This window comes from Gymnodraco acuticeps, unplaced genomic scaffold, assembly GCF_902827175.1.
Source record: "Gymnodraco acuticeps unplaced genomic scaffold, fGymAcu1.1, whole genome shotgun sequence".
NCBI classification, from domain to species: domain Eukaryota; kingdom Metazoa; phylum Chordata; class Actinopteri; order Perciformes; family Bathydraconidae; genus Gymnodraco; species Gymnodraco acuticeps.
Genome location: NW_022990701.1, coordinates 2,427,767 through 2,443,841, shown reverse-complemented (window position 1 = coordinate 2,443,841; position 16,075 = coordinate 2,427,767). Strand labels below are relative to the sequence as shown.

The window sequence follows — 16,075 nt, the reverse complement described above, 5'->3', positions numbered from 1 at the left end:
TGTGTGTGTGTGTGTGTGTGTGTGTGTGTGTGTGTGTGTGTGTGTGTGTGTGTCACAGCCAGACAATGTGGTGCTGTTACTACAGGTAAACTCCTCATAACATTATGTTTTCACATTATACTCCACAATGTCTCAGAAAGGATGTGAGGTGGAATGATGATTGTTTATATCCTCTCCTGCAGACGATCTACTACGAGGCGGGTTTCCTCATATGTGCGACTATCGGCATCCTGTTCGTGGTCCTGGTGCCCATCATCGCCTTGTGTTTCTGTGTGTGTCGCTGCTGTGACAACTGCGGAGGGGAGATGCACCAGAGACAAAGAAAAAACGTTGACTGTCAGAGAGGTTTCTACACCGCCTTGCTCGTCGCCACCTCCATCTTCATGTCGTGAGTCATCTTATTTATCATCATGAGGATTTTTTAAAAGGTATTATTAGGTCTCATGTATGTTCTCACTGTGTGCATCATGGAAGTGTGAGACTATAGAACTCTTCTACAAATGTGTTGGACATACTGTGCTGCATACTGGATATACCATAAGATGTATAGAGAAAGGAATGCATGTAAAACCTAAAGTCGTAGATCCCAAAGCAAAGTCAAACAAAAATCAAGTGTCTTTTTCATTCTCGTGAAACCCTGGAGGCTGACATTACGTTTAATGCACCTTGACTGCTAATAGTCCAAAAGGAGTTTCAGTGATGTTGTGCTAGGGGTGGCTAATGTTGTCTCCAGCTACTAGCTTCAATCAGAGATGAGGAGCAGCTACAGAGGTCTTGAAACCTCACTGCTTTCTAACTCTATATGTTGTGTATATTGTTTTCTCATTAAAAACTTGTCGTCACCTGAAGCCTCTTTTTCAGATTTTGCAGAGCTCCCCCTGAATCCACGATAGGCTTTATAAAACCTTTTGGTAACATATCCTGTCATAATCCACCAGACCTCTAAACAAGCTTAGATGTGTACATCTGTGGAGTTAAAAACATCTGCTCGCATACAGACAGGAGATGACCTGCAGATCACCTGCGGTGTAGGAGACAGGTGCACAGTCGGAGAAATAAGAGCCAAACTGCAGGACAGTTAGGTGTTACTGATATCACCTGGCTGACTGTAAAGGGGCCTCTCTGTCTGAATGAGTGCTTTCACATCACAAACATGCGTGCTAACACACACACACACACACGCATGCGCACACACACACACACACAATGTAAGTACATAAAGTACAATTGGTGATATTCATATATCAGGGTTAATTATTTTATATCTCACACAATCTTTCCTTCTGTTGACACTCAATCAAGTCTTTTCTTCAGGTTCAGCAAAGTGAATAAATCAGTTATATGGCTGTACCATTGAATAACTTGAATATCTTCAAAGTTCAGGAATAGCAATCACAAACGTAATTATTAAAGTTTGCATATCATCAGCTCAACACCTTAATAGACTTCAACATCATCCTTGTTTTCACCAGTGAATTATGAGAGCGTTATCTATCCTGCATTTTTATTTGATTACAGTACGTTTTTTACAGTATTTAACAACATCAAATGTACGTAATTTCTGAGATATAAATGTGAGGTAAAGTTAAAGTCTTTATCCATAATCATTTGTTTTACAAGTTAAATCTCTACCAATCCTCAGGTCAGAGATGGAAAATAGATTCATTTAGAAGGTGAGGTTTCCTAAAGAGACTCATATATTAAAGGGGACCTATCATGCAAAATGCACTTTTGTATGTCTTCTATACATGAATATGTGTCCCCGGTGTGTCAGGGAACTCACCAAGTGTCAGAAAACACAACCCTCTCTCTTTTCCTCCATACCCAAATCTCTAAAAACGGGGCTGCAACAGAGCTGATTATTATTTGAATTTTTCTGACGTCAGAAAAGGGGTGCTCTGCCTATATGGGCAACCTATCAGGGGAATGAGAGACCGCTCGAAAGTGCTGGAGACGCTGTAGTACATATGCCAGGCCTGTAAATTGCGCTGTAGTCGGCCACAAACGCAGAATCAGCCCTTGCAAAAACAGGGCTGGAAAGGAGCAAATAGAGCGAAATGAGGCATGGCTAAAATGCATGATCTGTTTGGTATTTTGAAAAAAAACGTTTTATATAGGTATGGCCCTACAATATATGTTTCAAATATAGCATGATAGGTCCACTTTAAGTACATTTATTGACTGTTCATCATGTGTAGATCTTTGCAAAATCTTTCTCAACTCCACATCAGGAGAAAGTTCTTGCACATCATAAAGTGTATTTGACATGTGACTGTGAAGAGCCCAAAGAGGTATATACAAGAGAGTTATGTAGCTGAGAAATGTGATTTTTCAGACCTGTCACATGTCTCTGTGAACTTTCAGTGAGTCATCAAAAGTACATCTTGATGTAGCCATGCTGCACTCTGCTGGTGAACACTGCTCACTGTCTATACTTTAGTCAAATTGTCCCTACTCTATGTGATCTTATATAAAAAATTGATAAAATAATGTGTGTGTTTTAGTCTGGGAGTGTTCATCGCCTATGCTGCGAACCATAATGTCAGCGCCCAGATTAAGAACACTCGGAGGTTAATCAACACCAACATGAGGGACCTTAAGACATTTGCTAACAACACACCTACGGTATGTCCCCCCCCCCCCCCCCCACACACACACACACACACACACACATACACACACACACATACACTCACACATTTCTCTGTAAAAGCCTATAGAAAATGAAAATGTATGTTTAAATGAGTGATGCCTGTTTTCTGTTGCAGCAAATTGAATACATGACAGCCCAGTACACCACGGCAAAGAACAAAGTCCTGTCAGACCTTGACAGTAAGTTGAACTCAGACTGTTTACTTACATTATTTGTTTAACCTTTGTGCCTCCCTTTAAAGAAGTGTATCTGATGTCCTTAGAGGATACATATACCCTCCTTCACAAAACCTCTAGAAAATAATATATACAATATGTTCCTCTTTCACTGACTGAAATGTTTTAAACTTTTGTCTTGGAGTCTAAGAACTACCAAATATGATACTAATAAAAAACTATATTTTCACACGCTAGCCAATAATTATGCCAAATAGATCATCATCTTTTATTTAAAGAGACTCTTGGTCCATTATTACAAAAACATACAACACTCAAATATAAATTAAAAAAGGCAGTTATACCAATGTTTCCACAGAGGTGACTGGTATCGTACAGCACTGAAACACGGATTTGACAGCAGCATAATGACAGAGTTATAAGAAACATTCAATCGACAGATGAATTTATACATTCGATTTCTCAAAAGAGCATGGAACGTGTTGACTCGTGCGTTACAGAACATTTCACAAAGCCAAAAAACTCCTTAGTGATACAGAGTAATGTATCTCACTTGGTTGTCTGTGGCTCACTGTGTGTACTCATATTTAGCTGTAGTTTTCTCATATAATCTGATCTCTCTGTGTTTCCTGACAGACATTGGACCTTTGCTTGGTGGGAGGATCCACAGTCAGCTGGAGAGAGAGGTGGTGCCCTCACTGGACAATGCGCTGCGGATGGCAGGAGGTAGCACACACTCTGAATGAGCTCCTGTACAGTTTACACAGCTTCATAATGCAGGGTTGATAACACAATATCAGCCCGTTCTGTCACCATATCTGATTGGTGACATTCAATTTGAAATTCAAAGAAAAACCTCTCCTCCCATGAATTATGTTGCTAAAATGTAAATTGCTGCTCATGTTTTGCATAAACTCAGACTTCTAATCATGTCAAGATAAACTGTGTTGTTTAATTAAAATACCCCCAAAAACACGGTATAAACTGAATTTATTTTGGTGAAGTGAAAATGTAATTGTCACACTAATGCAACAATATATTTGTGAATTGTAGCCGCACTTATCATGTCATGCTACATGATACGTTTTTACATGCTCTATTATGGTTTTAATACTGCCGTGGTGTCTTTAAAGGCACATCCTCAACATCGTTTAACCTTCCTTTTTCCTCTCCAATTTCTGCACATTTTTCTTTTATCTAAAGCTAAAGTTGAGAATGCCATCAAAGGTAACCAGAGCTGATCTGAACCCCTGTTGTGTTTTGTATTGTTTCCCTTTGTGGGTTGTTGGTCTGTCGTCAGTGTAATCAGCGTTGTTGTCATCCTGTTTGTAATTCTGTGATAGTTTTGTGAATTGTGAATGTACATTCTATTAATGTAAATCATTTGAAGATCACATGTTGGACAATACAAAACAGCACACTGTTGTGGATTCTTTTAGTAAATGTGTATTTTTTATCAGCCTATTTTAAAAAGTCATCCTCCCTCTCCGTCCTGCAGCCATGCGGGAGACCAAAGAGGCTCTGGAGAACGTCAGCTCCTCTCTGGAGGTTCTCCAGGAGGGGACAGCAAAGCTTCAGGCCAGTCTATCTGGGGAGCGGGCCTCTCTTTCCAACACTTTATCAGACCCTGCCTGCACTAATGGAGCTGTGTCGTCCACCTGTAACACCATCCGATCCACGCTCGCCCAGCTGGGAATCAACTCTGACTACTCTAAGGTACCAGGAACTAAAGATTGTCTCACAATCAACACAACTGAAAATGGAAACAAGCATCTTAAACGGCCATTTTTACTGATCTATATTTGTATCTTTCCCTTCATAAGCTGCCAGATGTTAATCACGCCTTGGTCAATGTCAATACTGTCCTGAGAACAGACCTCAGCAACATTGTACAAAAGGTTAGTCTCTGTCTCCAGCTCACCATCATCATCATCATCATCCTCCTGTTTATGTTGTCACTATCTTTTTCACCTATCGTATTATTAAAGAAGCCTCCCTATTTAAAACAATTATATATTTTCTCTTTTCTCACTCTTCATCTCCAGGGTTACTCATCCTTTAATGATACACCACAACTGGTTAAAGAACAAACTAAAAACATTGTCTCAGGTACTTAACTGTGTGTGTGTGTGTGTGTGTGTGTGTGTGTGTGTGTGTGTGTGTGTGTGTGTGTGTGTGTGTGTGTGTGTGTGTGTGTGTGTGTGTGTGTGTGTGTGTGTGTGTGTGTGTGTGTGTGTGTGTGTGTGTGTGTGTGTGTGTGTGTGGGTGTGTGGGTGTGTATGCGTGTGTATTTAGTTTGCCTAACACATATAGCTGTTTTCCCTTCTTCTTTACAAACGATAAGAGATTAAGTCTAACTGTAGTCTTTCACTTCCATTTTTTCTTCCACCTTCACCTGTGAATGATGAAACCACAGCTCTACCTCGTAAGTCCTTGTTTTTTCTGTTAGACCCCCCCCTTTCCTTAAAGTTTTCACCTCTAATTTGAGTGGCCTTCTGATTGATGTAGAATACAAATCCATCACTCCTTCTGATTACTTGTGGTTTATATTTTCATTTTCATTTGTAGGAGTGAAAGGCATGTTGGATAAGATTGGCATAGAGATCAACGGCTTCTCCAAGATGTTCCCAGTAGAAGCTTCTCTCACCAATTTCACCGTTTTCCTCACCCAAGGACAGAAAAATATTGAGTCCTTTTACCCACAGATTGACCAAATGGACTTTTACAGGTGTGTGTGTTCGTCTGAGTACATGTATTATTACTATAGGTTGTAGGAACAGAAATCTGTCAGATTATGGGGACAAACTTTCCACCTGGAGAACAAGAATATGGCCTCTACAAGGGAATATATTACGTTAAATATTTTATCTTTGGGGTTAGTAAAAGGCTTGAATCAGCTATTTTCCATATTTCTGTAACTTCAAATACAATGTGAAATGCTTGTCATTGTGAACATACCTGAGAATTATCACCAAATGTGCAGCTCTGCTTGTTGGCGCTTTATAGTGAGTTTCAGCTCATTGTTCAGCGGTCTCACCCTCAACGGTACCGTTTCACTCTCATCACCTTCATATCGCCATGTTCTACTATAGCAGGCAACGAAAAAGAGTTAAAAAAATCACTGTACACTACCTGCTTAGCACAAATCGTGAAAGACAGATTAAATTAGAAACAATTTAATGAACAAAGAGGAGTATTTAGCAGCTGAAGGGACAGATATTTCCCTCAAAACTAGATCAGAGCTGACAGACAGTGAATATTGGACTTAACATTCACCAGGTTCTCTGTGTTTCTGCGATTACTCAGTTGGCTGCTGAAAAGTTATTTATATCAACCTAAAAGGGGATATTATGTCAAGGTAGTGTTCACCACTGTGTGTGTGTGTGTGTGTCTGTGTGTGTGTGTGTGTGTGTGTGTGTGTGTGTGTGTGTGTGTGTGTGTGTGTGTGTGTGTGTGTGTGTGTGTGTGTGTGTGTGTGTGTGTGTGTGTGTGTGTGTGTGTGTGTGTGTGTGTGTGTGTGTGTGTGTGTGTGTGTGTGTGTGTGTGTGTGTGTGTGTCGCAGGTGGGTCAGCTGTGTGGCAGTGCTCTGCATGGTGGTCTTGGTCCTGGCCTTTAACACCCTCGGACTGCTGTGTGGCGTCTGCGGCTACGACGAGCAAGTTACACCAACAACACGAGGCTGCCTCTCAAACACCGGCGGCAACCTGCTAATGGCGTATGTTTCCCAAAGTGTACAACCCTCAAACTGAGAGGAGTGACAAGAGGGCTTATTTTTGAGTTCATCAGTCTGAAGGATACACAAATATAAGAAATCAAGCAAGCATGTTCAGAATAAGATTGAGAATCAGAATTCCTTTATTTGTCCCGCAACGATCAACGATGAAATGAACATTATTACATCAGCAGAAGTATAGTGCAGATAAAGTTAGAGAATAGACTTAACATATTCAAAAATAACTAAGTAGTTCACACGTTATTAACAATAAAAAACACAATAAGTAAAAAATAAATAACAGATAAGTAGACCACAAAACTAAGTAGCAGTGTATATATATATATTATTTAAAGTGACCATATCAAATCGTAGAAGTAGCAATTGTAAAAGATGATGGATGCAGGAAACAGATAGTACAAGATAACTGATGTGTTTGTGTCTGTTGGTCTTTCAGTGGAGTTGGCTTCTCTTTTATCTCCGTCTGGGTGCTGATGGCCATTGTGTCGACCTTGTTTGTTATTGGAGGCAACGTGGAGAAGATGGTGTGTGAACCCCTCGCTAACCGACAGCTATTCAAGGTGCAGAAAACAAGCTCACTTCTTTTCCTGAATCATCTCTCCTCTGCCTCTCGGAGCGAAATCATGTTACATAACAGACAACACTGTGGCTCTGTGCTGATGAAAATGCATGTGTGTATGTGTGTGTAGATCATAGACACTCCATTCCTGGTTCATCCCGCCAAGAAGAACTTCCTTCCTGGGATGTTGTTTCAGAATCCTAACATTGAGTTGACTTTGGGAGGCATGTACAGGTAATATACCAACAACTAACACTGTTCATACTTGACATAAAGATCACTGTTTACTACCAATAGCACAAATGCTCATAAGTGTACACTTGAGGAGTTTCAGCGTGTGACTGTACTGTGTTTGTCTCGTAGGGACTGCTATGAGAACAACGGTCTGTACCATTCTCTGCAGCTGGAGACGATGTTCAACATCAACTCCTTCCTCAACAGAACTGTGGTAAGTCTCACTGCACTCTGTAGGAAATGCTGATAAAAACCTGTGTTACCGATGCATTGGGTAAGCAAGATGAAAGGTTACTTATCAGTTTAAGTGTTTTTAACAACAGTACAACAAGGATCTGGCCAAAGTGTTGGAGGGAGTGCAGGTGGACCTACAGGACGTCACGCTGCTGGAGCAGGCCGGCAGAGACAACCTCATCAACTTCGCCAACTCTGGAATCGGACATATCAACTATGAAGCCTACCTGACTGAGGTATACATTTATAGAATATGAATTTAATACAAATAATATTTCAAAAAAAGCTTCTCTCTATTCCTCTACTCATCCTATTCACTTGTAATATGCTTATTCAAAAGAGTACTCATTTGGGCTGAGAAGTCTATTTCATTGGAAAAACCCAAACTCCAATCAAGACTGAAACTATGATCCCTGCTTCATGAGTGTATGTTTTGGTTTTGTTATTCTAGTTAAACAAAGGAGTAACTATCTCGGATCTCCTGTCCTTCTCTACTGACCTGGAGGCTCAGGCAGACCAACTGGTGAGTCTCATCATTATCGTACCAACAGATTAAAGCAACAACATGAAGCTGCTCTCATCAATCAAATGCCAAAATGATAAAGAAATGTGATAACAGTTATGTTTCACACACATAGGTAATACACTTTGCTTTGAATTATTATGTAAGTTATTCTTACAGAACTGCTGTTAAACAAAAACAGGGTTAGTTATATGTAAATGGCTTTTACTTTACTCTACTTCAACTAGTGCTAGCTACTTTCTTTGTAAAAGAGTTTGCAACACTGAACTGAACACAGTGCATTTTGTTTTCCATTGCTTTGCTCTGTGAATAGAGCTTTCATTTACCCACAAGACTGAACCAGGTCGCAGACAGAATTTTAGAATGAAAGCGATCTGATAGAGGACCAAACGCTGTTGGTGTCATTAATGCACAGCCCTTGCATTGTGCAATCAACATTTACTTTATAATGATACGTTAAAACAAGTTTATATTGCCTCTTAAACATTAACATGTTGTAGACTGTAGCAATGATATAGACATTTTTTTAAACCACAAGTGCAAACATACATTTGGACAGACTGTGCAGAAAATAATTTTGTTTCATGCTCAGTTGGTTCGAACAAGGTGCCCATTCACCCTGAAAACACTCACACACACATTCATGGCACATGCAGAGCACAGAGTACAGGAACTGTGCCATTTAAAGACACATGGGACATGCCACAGAAGGATTAGTGTGTGCCTGCATTTCTGAGGCTGGAAGGAAGGAAGGAAGCAAGGAAAAATAAATCATTGAGTTTATATTAATTACCTGCAGTAATTAAAGATTGAACTGCATCAAACTTCTGTATCCTCTGCTTATTGTTTGTGTGTACAGCCCCGGGGTGCTCTGGAGAACGCACTGAAAGGACACGCCAGCAGTATCAGACAGATCCACAGGGATCAAGTGGTTCCAATGGAGCAAGCAATGGTAATCAACTCTCTCATTAAAAAAATAAACCGACACTCAATACATATGCACAACCAAATCAGAATCAGATTCAGAATACCTTTATTAGTCCCACGGAGGGGAAATTTGCGTAGTTACAGCAGGAAAAAGAGCCACAGACAGCTTAATGCTACATATGTTAAATATGTGTCTTGCATTAAAAAAAAGTACTAAGTTATGGTATAATAAAAAATAAAAAGTTACATAATTTAAAAAAAGACACATCCTGTAACAGTTCTTATGATTTAGCAGCCAGGTGTATATTACACAGTTATTAACGGCATCTATATATATTGCACATCTAGCACATATTGCACATAGGTGGTTGGTATTTAACAGCAGCAAGTTACACAATTTACAAAATACACACCTTGTAACAGTAAGGATTTAGCAGCCAGGTATATATGACACAGTTATTAACGGCAATACACACAGATTACCCCCGTTTGACCAAATAATACCTTTCTTCCGCTGACAAAATAAAATCTCCCTCAGCATGTTACCTTAAGCCTGAAGATCACAATCTTTTAGAAGTTAAGGCCCATTTCTTTGGCAACCTTCCTAAAAAAATATAAAAACTGGGCTGTTAATTGTGTTATGCCACTGTCAGCTTTAATTACACAAATAAATATTGTGCTTACCCTCAGTGAAACACGGTGGAGTTTGGTATTGACTGACTTTTAGTTGCAACTCTCGGCACAAATCCAAAAGCTCCTTCGACATCGTTAAGGGTTTATTGCTTCAAGCTAATCCATCAGCAACCATATATCTAGCTTTGAAAAGGAGATTCAGACATTTACCAACATCCTTTTTAAAAGATTTAGCCACTGCAATTTTAATATTTAATTCCTTGTTCTTATGTTGGAGTGCCTGAAATGCCTTCCTATTTAAAAATAAGTAAAATAAAAAATATACATCAATTGTGATTTATTTTCTCATGAATATTGTAATGCTTACTGTAACAGCTGATATACAACAAATAATGGATTGTATGCTACACAGAAAGAAATCTAAATATAATATCATATAACTCATTATTACAAATAAACAAACATAATGTAATTATACATTTTTAGCGATGTATTACGAAACATGTTCCTTTGTTAGCTGGTCCCCTTTAACTTTACTTATTTTCTTTCTTCTTCCTATTTGTTTGTTAAACGGTGACAGAAATATGTGAAAGCGCGGGTAAGACCTGTGTTCATAAATGTGTGCGTGTTTATCGTAGCAGTGTTGTAAATGTTGTAAATGTTGTGACAGCAGTGATGTGACGTAATGGATATTTCTGTTTGTGAAAAAAATGTGGTCATGGCATTATTGTTTGTTGGGTAACAGTTTGTGTTTGTGTCTCCTCACACAGAGTACACTGAGTCAGAGCATCAAGCAGCTGCAGAGGATGTCCAACGACCTGACGGTGAGGGAACAAACAAAACACTTTTTACTTTCGTATTGACTTGCCGTCTAATTTATCAAAATCAACATCCATTCAAACAACAAATCAACAAGACATTGAAGGATTTAAATAAAACGTGGTGCACTCGTCTTATTTGTCTTCTATATTATAAACTGAACATAAAAAGTCAACAATTTTAGATGTTTTGCTTTATTTATGTTCTATATTAACAAATTCATCTCTCTCTTTTAGGTTAAGGCCACGAATATCCTGAGTGCCATCGATGCAGCAGAATACCTCATCACTCATAACGCCTCCCATGTGGTCAAAAGGGTAAAATAAAATATGTAACAATGTTAAAGGTCCCATGTCATGGTCATTTCTACTGATCATAATTCCATTGTTGAGGTCTACTAGAATACATTTATATTGTGCAATTTTCCAAACTCACATTGGTTTCTCACAGCATCTCTGTATAGCATGTGTGTTCACTATCTGTCCTAAACGGCTTGTTGGAGCTCCTGCCCCCCCCCCTCCCTGTGAACCCAGTGGCCGTCTGCGAGACACAGCGAAACCCAGCCCAAAACACACACACACCCGCAGCCTGGCTGGGAGTTTGTGTGTGTGCCCAGGCTGAGTTCCACAGTGTCTCGCTGTCGCGCCGACCCCACACCAGTGAGCCAGCTCACACTGTCCCGCTCCTCGCAGCAGCGAGCCTCGCAACGTCCCGCCGAGTGTGTGTGTGAGAGGAAGTCCGCGGATTGGTCCAAACGTAACGGCTCCGCGGACGTTACGTCACTATACCCGAAATACATCACTCTACCCAAGAAGTAAACAATGGAAAAATAAATCTCCAACGAGGCGTTCTGGGGCAGCATAGGCAGGTCTTTTCTGTGTTAGAGTTTTACTCACTGCAGGGTGTACTTTGAGGTTTTGTGACTCTGCAGACCGTTTACATACATTACAAACTTCATAACACACAAGAAGACGGGTAATAACCGGAAAAGCATGACATGGGACCTTTAATGTAGATACACGACCTTCCTTTTTAGACACTTGTTGCTTCAGACTCGTGAATCAGATGATATAAGATGGCGTCACACGTTTTCCTTTTTTGTCTGTCTAGGAAACCAAAGGCTTCACAGAGAACTTGGTGGGATACTTCAAACAGTACACAGCATGGGTTAAACATTCGGTGAGTATACCACCAGTTTTCTCTGATGTATACATTATTAATGACCCCTTTTATCTCTCCGTGGAAACGGCAAACGTTTTTTAAACTTGGATCCTTTGGGAAAGTTGGTGTTTTGAAAAAAAATAATTACAATAAGTGCACTGGGGGAATTAATAATGAAGTACACGAAGCACTTTACTGTAGCATCCACTGAGAGGGAAAATAGCAGCATACAAAAACATGACAGCAGATGAAAACATGACATCTGTGTGGAGCAATGAGGAGATTATAACCTTCTTCAAATCAATATGTGTAACAAATAAAAAGATCATAATTACTTCATGTTTTCTAAATATAACCCGACCATTTAGGATTTAATTTGCACCTTTTAAATTTAAAAGGTCATCTCGTTGAGCCTTCTTCTTCTGCACTGGTTTAATGGCACGTAACTGGAGACTTAGCACCCCCTGCTGCTTATCTTGATGAACCAACTCCAGAAATGTGCATTACAATAATATATGGAAACGTGCAGAAATGTGCTTACACTTTGCTATGTTTGGATGGAAACCTGCCAGCAGAAGAAAAATAATATTATTATAGGATGCAAAAAAGTGAGCTGTAAAACCAGCTCTGCTCTGATCTGAGTGAACATGATGTTCAGGTTTCAGTACACAGTTCAGAAGGCCAGTTTGATTGAAATTTGGTTTGAAAGAAACTGAAATGATCTTTTTTGTCAAACCAAAAGTCTGTAATAGTCAGGTTTAGGAGACTTTCTTCTGCTAAACTATACTCATGCAGTTTACATTTGACTTCATTCATACATGCACTGTAATCTATACCTTTGTGTGTTTGTCTCCTACAGTTGAGTTCAGAGGTGGCCCAGTGTAAACCCATCAGTAACATTGTGGACAGCATGGAGATTATAGGCTGCAGCTTCATAGTGGATTCAGTGGTAAGGCACCAGAACAAACCAAATGTGCAGCTCTGCTTGTTGGCGCTTTATAGTGAGTTTCAGCTCATTGTTCAGCGGTCTCACCCTCAACGGTACCGTTTCACTCTCATCACCTTCATATCGCCATTTTCTACTATAGCAGGCAACGAAAAAGAGTTAAAAAAATCACTGTACACTACCTGCTTAGCACAAATCGTGAAAGACAGATTAAATTAGAAACAATTTAATGAACAAAGAGGAGTATTTAGCAGCTGAAGGGACAGATATTTCCCTCAAAACTAGATCAGAGCTGACAGACAGTGAATATTGGACTTAACATTCACCAGGTTCTCTGTGTTTCTGCGATTACTCAGTTGGCTGCTGAAAAGTTATTTATATCAACCTAAAAGGGGATATTATGTCAAGGTAGTGTTCACCATATATATATATATATGTGTGTGTGTGTGTGTGTGTGTGTGTGTGTGTGTGTGTGTGTGTGTGTGTGTGTGTGTGTGTGCTTGTGTGTCACACGGATTCATGCCACAGCTGTATGTACAGTACATGTTCCCCCGAATGTATTTGGATTTCAACTAGAAGTATAAACGGCTCTTTGACGGTTTGAGCGAGCACTGGGTTTTTTGGGAGTGATGAAGTCTGTGGAGTCATTCGGGGCCACACATAAGAGAACAGTATGTTCTCAAGTCTTCAACACACTCCCTCTCACACACTGAGATGAGATAGAGTCCGTAGGCCATACGGGGAGTAACATACACATACTGTAGATTCTTCACTGTTTTCACTCTGTCCCTGAGGAGAGGCAAAGTATTTGCATATTAGCTATATATTTTGTGTGTGTGTGTTTGTGTGTGTGTGTGTGTGTGTGTGTGTGTGTGTGTGTGTGTGTGTGTGTGTGTGTGTGTGTGTGTGTGTGTATGTGTGTGTGTGTGTGTGTGTGTGTTTAATGAGAGCTCCAACAATCCACAGACTGGTCAATCCAAACAGAGATTTATAAAGCAGTGCCTGCAGCCCTGGTACTGTATGTACTGTATGTGCTGCATGCAAACGAGTTTTTATTCATATGTTCTGTACTATTTGTGCCTTCTAATGGGCACATCTTGGCCATCAATGTGTATGTGCTGCATGTTGAATCTCTTGGGTTGCAACCAACTCTTCTTTCATTATCAATCTCCACATTTCAAATGTGAAAATGCCAAATAAGTCCAAGGAGACTTCATGTCACTTATTTTTCTGATCAGAGGTTAACTGGTGATAATCATTTTTTTATTGTTTTTGTGGTTTTTCAGAACACATTCTGGTTTGGTCTGGGAGGTTGCTGTGTCCTCCTGATCCCCAGCATCATCGTTTCTGTCAAACTGGCAAAGTATTACAGAAGGATGGACACAGAAGATGTCTTTGAAGAGTGAGTAAACACACACACACACACACACACACACACACACGGTTTACATACTGTATATCCACTGACAGAAGTTTCTTTTGTTTTTATTGGTAGTTTTTCTGAATCTTTTTCTGTAGATCAAAACTAAATTAATGAATCCTCTTGTTTCCTTCTCTCTGTCATTATTCCTTCTCATGGTCTTTGATTATCCTCGTATTTTTCCTGGTATTTGTTCCACTCTCTCCAGAACCACTTACCCGTGGCTTGTTGCACTTTAATGTTTGTCTGCCATCCGTGCATCCTCTCCTCCTCTTCCACGTGTTTACATACCATGTTTGGAATTGGACACTTGACTGTGGATTTCCTGAGATCATTCTTAAACGTTTTCTTATGGGAAATCACGCATGAACTTTGTCTCTGCGTGGATCTTCATTTCATCATCTCCTCCTGCATCTGCCTCCTCTTTTCCACTTTATTTCCGGGGATCACTCCATCCTTGTTGCTTTGAGTGGAGTCTTCCCATTTTCTTTCTCACCTGTCCACCCCCGCTCTTGTGTTGCAGTATGGGTAATACAGGTAATCATGGGGAACAACTGTGTGGTATCCATGGAGACCTTGCTGTGGTCAGGTACGAGCAGCGTCTCTGCTTGTTCGCATGCCGTGGGGTTAATTGGTGGAGGAATACTTTGACAGTCTGCAGACATTTGCTACAGATTTTAAGTTAAAAACCATTCCCCATAAGTATGTATTTTATGTGTGTGTGTGTGTGTGTGTGTGTGTGTGTGTGTGTGTGTGTGTGTGTGTGTGTGTGTGTGGTGTGTGTGTGTGTGTGTGTGTGTGTGTGTGTGTGTGTGTGTGTGTGTGTGTGTGTGTGTGTGTGTGTGTGTGTGTGTGTGTGTGTGTGTGTACAGTATCTCTCCCTATCCCAACACTCTGACCCGGTTCCCTCGGGCCTCGGCTCCTCCGAGCTACGCCGACTGGGAAGGATCGCCTTGATGAGGTACTGACTGTCCGTCGTCACTTTGCACTAACCTCCATCTAACAACTTCAAAACAACATTATGCAAAAACTGGCACTTCTGGGATTCATAAATACAGATTTCGCCCTAATACAATGCTTTGTATTTTTAGCATTGCTTCTCTTTCTCTTCTTTGCTTCAAATGTCAACATCTTCTTCATTCTTTTCGCCTCTGCTATGATGTCCGTACTGAGGATACCGAGCTAGCTTTGTCTTATAGCTTCTCAAAGGCACATAGTGTAAGAACAGAAGTTCAGGGAGTGAGGTCGGACACGAAGAGGATGCATTCTTCCTATAACATGATAAGCTGTTCTTTTTGAGTAAAGAAATTGCATAATGTTGTTAAAGTAAACTAAAACCACCTAAGAACCACCCGCCATTTAATCATCATCAGTCTGACTTCACCCAGGAGATTCTTCTTCCTCTTCTTCTGGTCTCATTCATCCTTCCATCCATCACTGTTGTCTACCAACGATTTTCCACAACTCTCAACAAGGAATAGCACATATCTTTCATCATTCCCACTTGATGCAATATCCAACTATCTTCATATTTTGTAAGATTCTGGTAAATGTTTCGCTAAATAGAACTAAAAGGAAGCTTTTGTTGATGATAGCATCTTGTGCCTTTGGTGTAGAACACTTAAATACAACTTTGGGAACTTGAATGGTTTGTTTTGGAGGGGAATTACACATTTTCATCATTGCATGATATGGAGTTATCTATGTAACCAAAACATACTTAATTCATCCAACATTAAACAGAAATGTGACATATATTTGTTGACATCTGGAATTAGTGTTTGTTTCCCCTACCCTTCAACAATGTATTGATGAAGAAAGGCAGTAACTGTTTTTAAATCAGTATTAAAAAAACCTAACTACTCTATTCTTTTGTTTTTCATTTATTCATACTTTTACTTATAAAAGCAATAGAGCATCGACAAAAGTAAAGCAGCTGATTAAAACATATTTTTTTTCACAGCGGACAAGAGGGCTGGAACTGAAATTCCCCTCGAGGTAAGTCATCTCATCCGTCTACACCTCTCTTTAGGGATAATAAACAGAAAACACTGTGA

General features: G+C 39.9%; 1 protein-coding gene across 11 annotated transcripts in view; it reads left to right on the top strand.

Moving 5' to 3' along the window:
* Positions 1–16,075, top strand: part of prom1b (prominin 1 b) — a 32,295-nt gene that overhangs the window by 14,731 nt on the left and 1,489 nt on the right. The window contains exons 3-29 of one of the 11 annotated variants that reach the window (XM_034231431.1): positions 59–85; positions 183–388; positions 2,505–2,625; positions 2,769–2,832; positions 3,466–3,555; positions 4,033–4,056; positions 4,328–4,545; positions 4,653–4,727; positions 4,875–4,938; positions 5,246–5,254; positions 5,398–5,557; positions 6,392–6,544; positions 6,999–7,122; positions 7,252–7,355; positions 7,485–7,569; positions 7,679–7,825; positions 8,041–8,112; positions 8,972–9,064; positions 10,253–10,270; positions 10,443–10,496; positions 10,728–10,808; positions 11,602–11,670; positions 12,512–12,601; positions 13,885–14,000; positions 14,542–14,607; positions 14,891–14,979; positions 15,982–16,016. In XM_034231431.1, the coding sequence (XP_034087322.1) occupies positions 59–85; positions 183–388; positions 2,505–2,625; positions 2,769–2,832; positions 3,466–3,555; positions 4,033–4,056; positions 4,328–4,545; positions 4,653–4,727; positions 4,875–4,938; positions 5,246–5,254; positions 5,398–5,557; positions 6,392–6,544; positions 6,999–7,122; positions 7,252–7,355; positions 7,485–7,569; positions 7,679–7,825; positions 8,041–8,112; positions 8,972–9,064; positions 10,253–10,270; positions 10,443–10,496; positions 10,728–10,808; positions 11,602–11,670; positions 12,512–12,601; positions 13,885–14,000; positions 14,542–14,607; positions 14,891–14,975 (2,415 nt within the window). In that variant the 3' untranslated portion in view covers positions 14,976–14,979; positions 15,982–16,016. The other 10 variants (XM_034231432.1, XM_034231434.1, XM_034231433.1 and 7 more) reach the window with 10 other exon arrangements.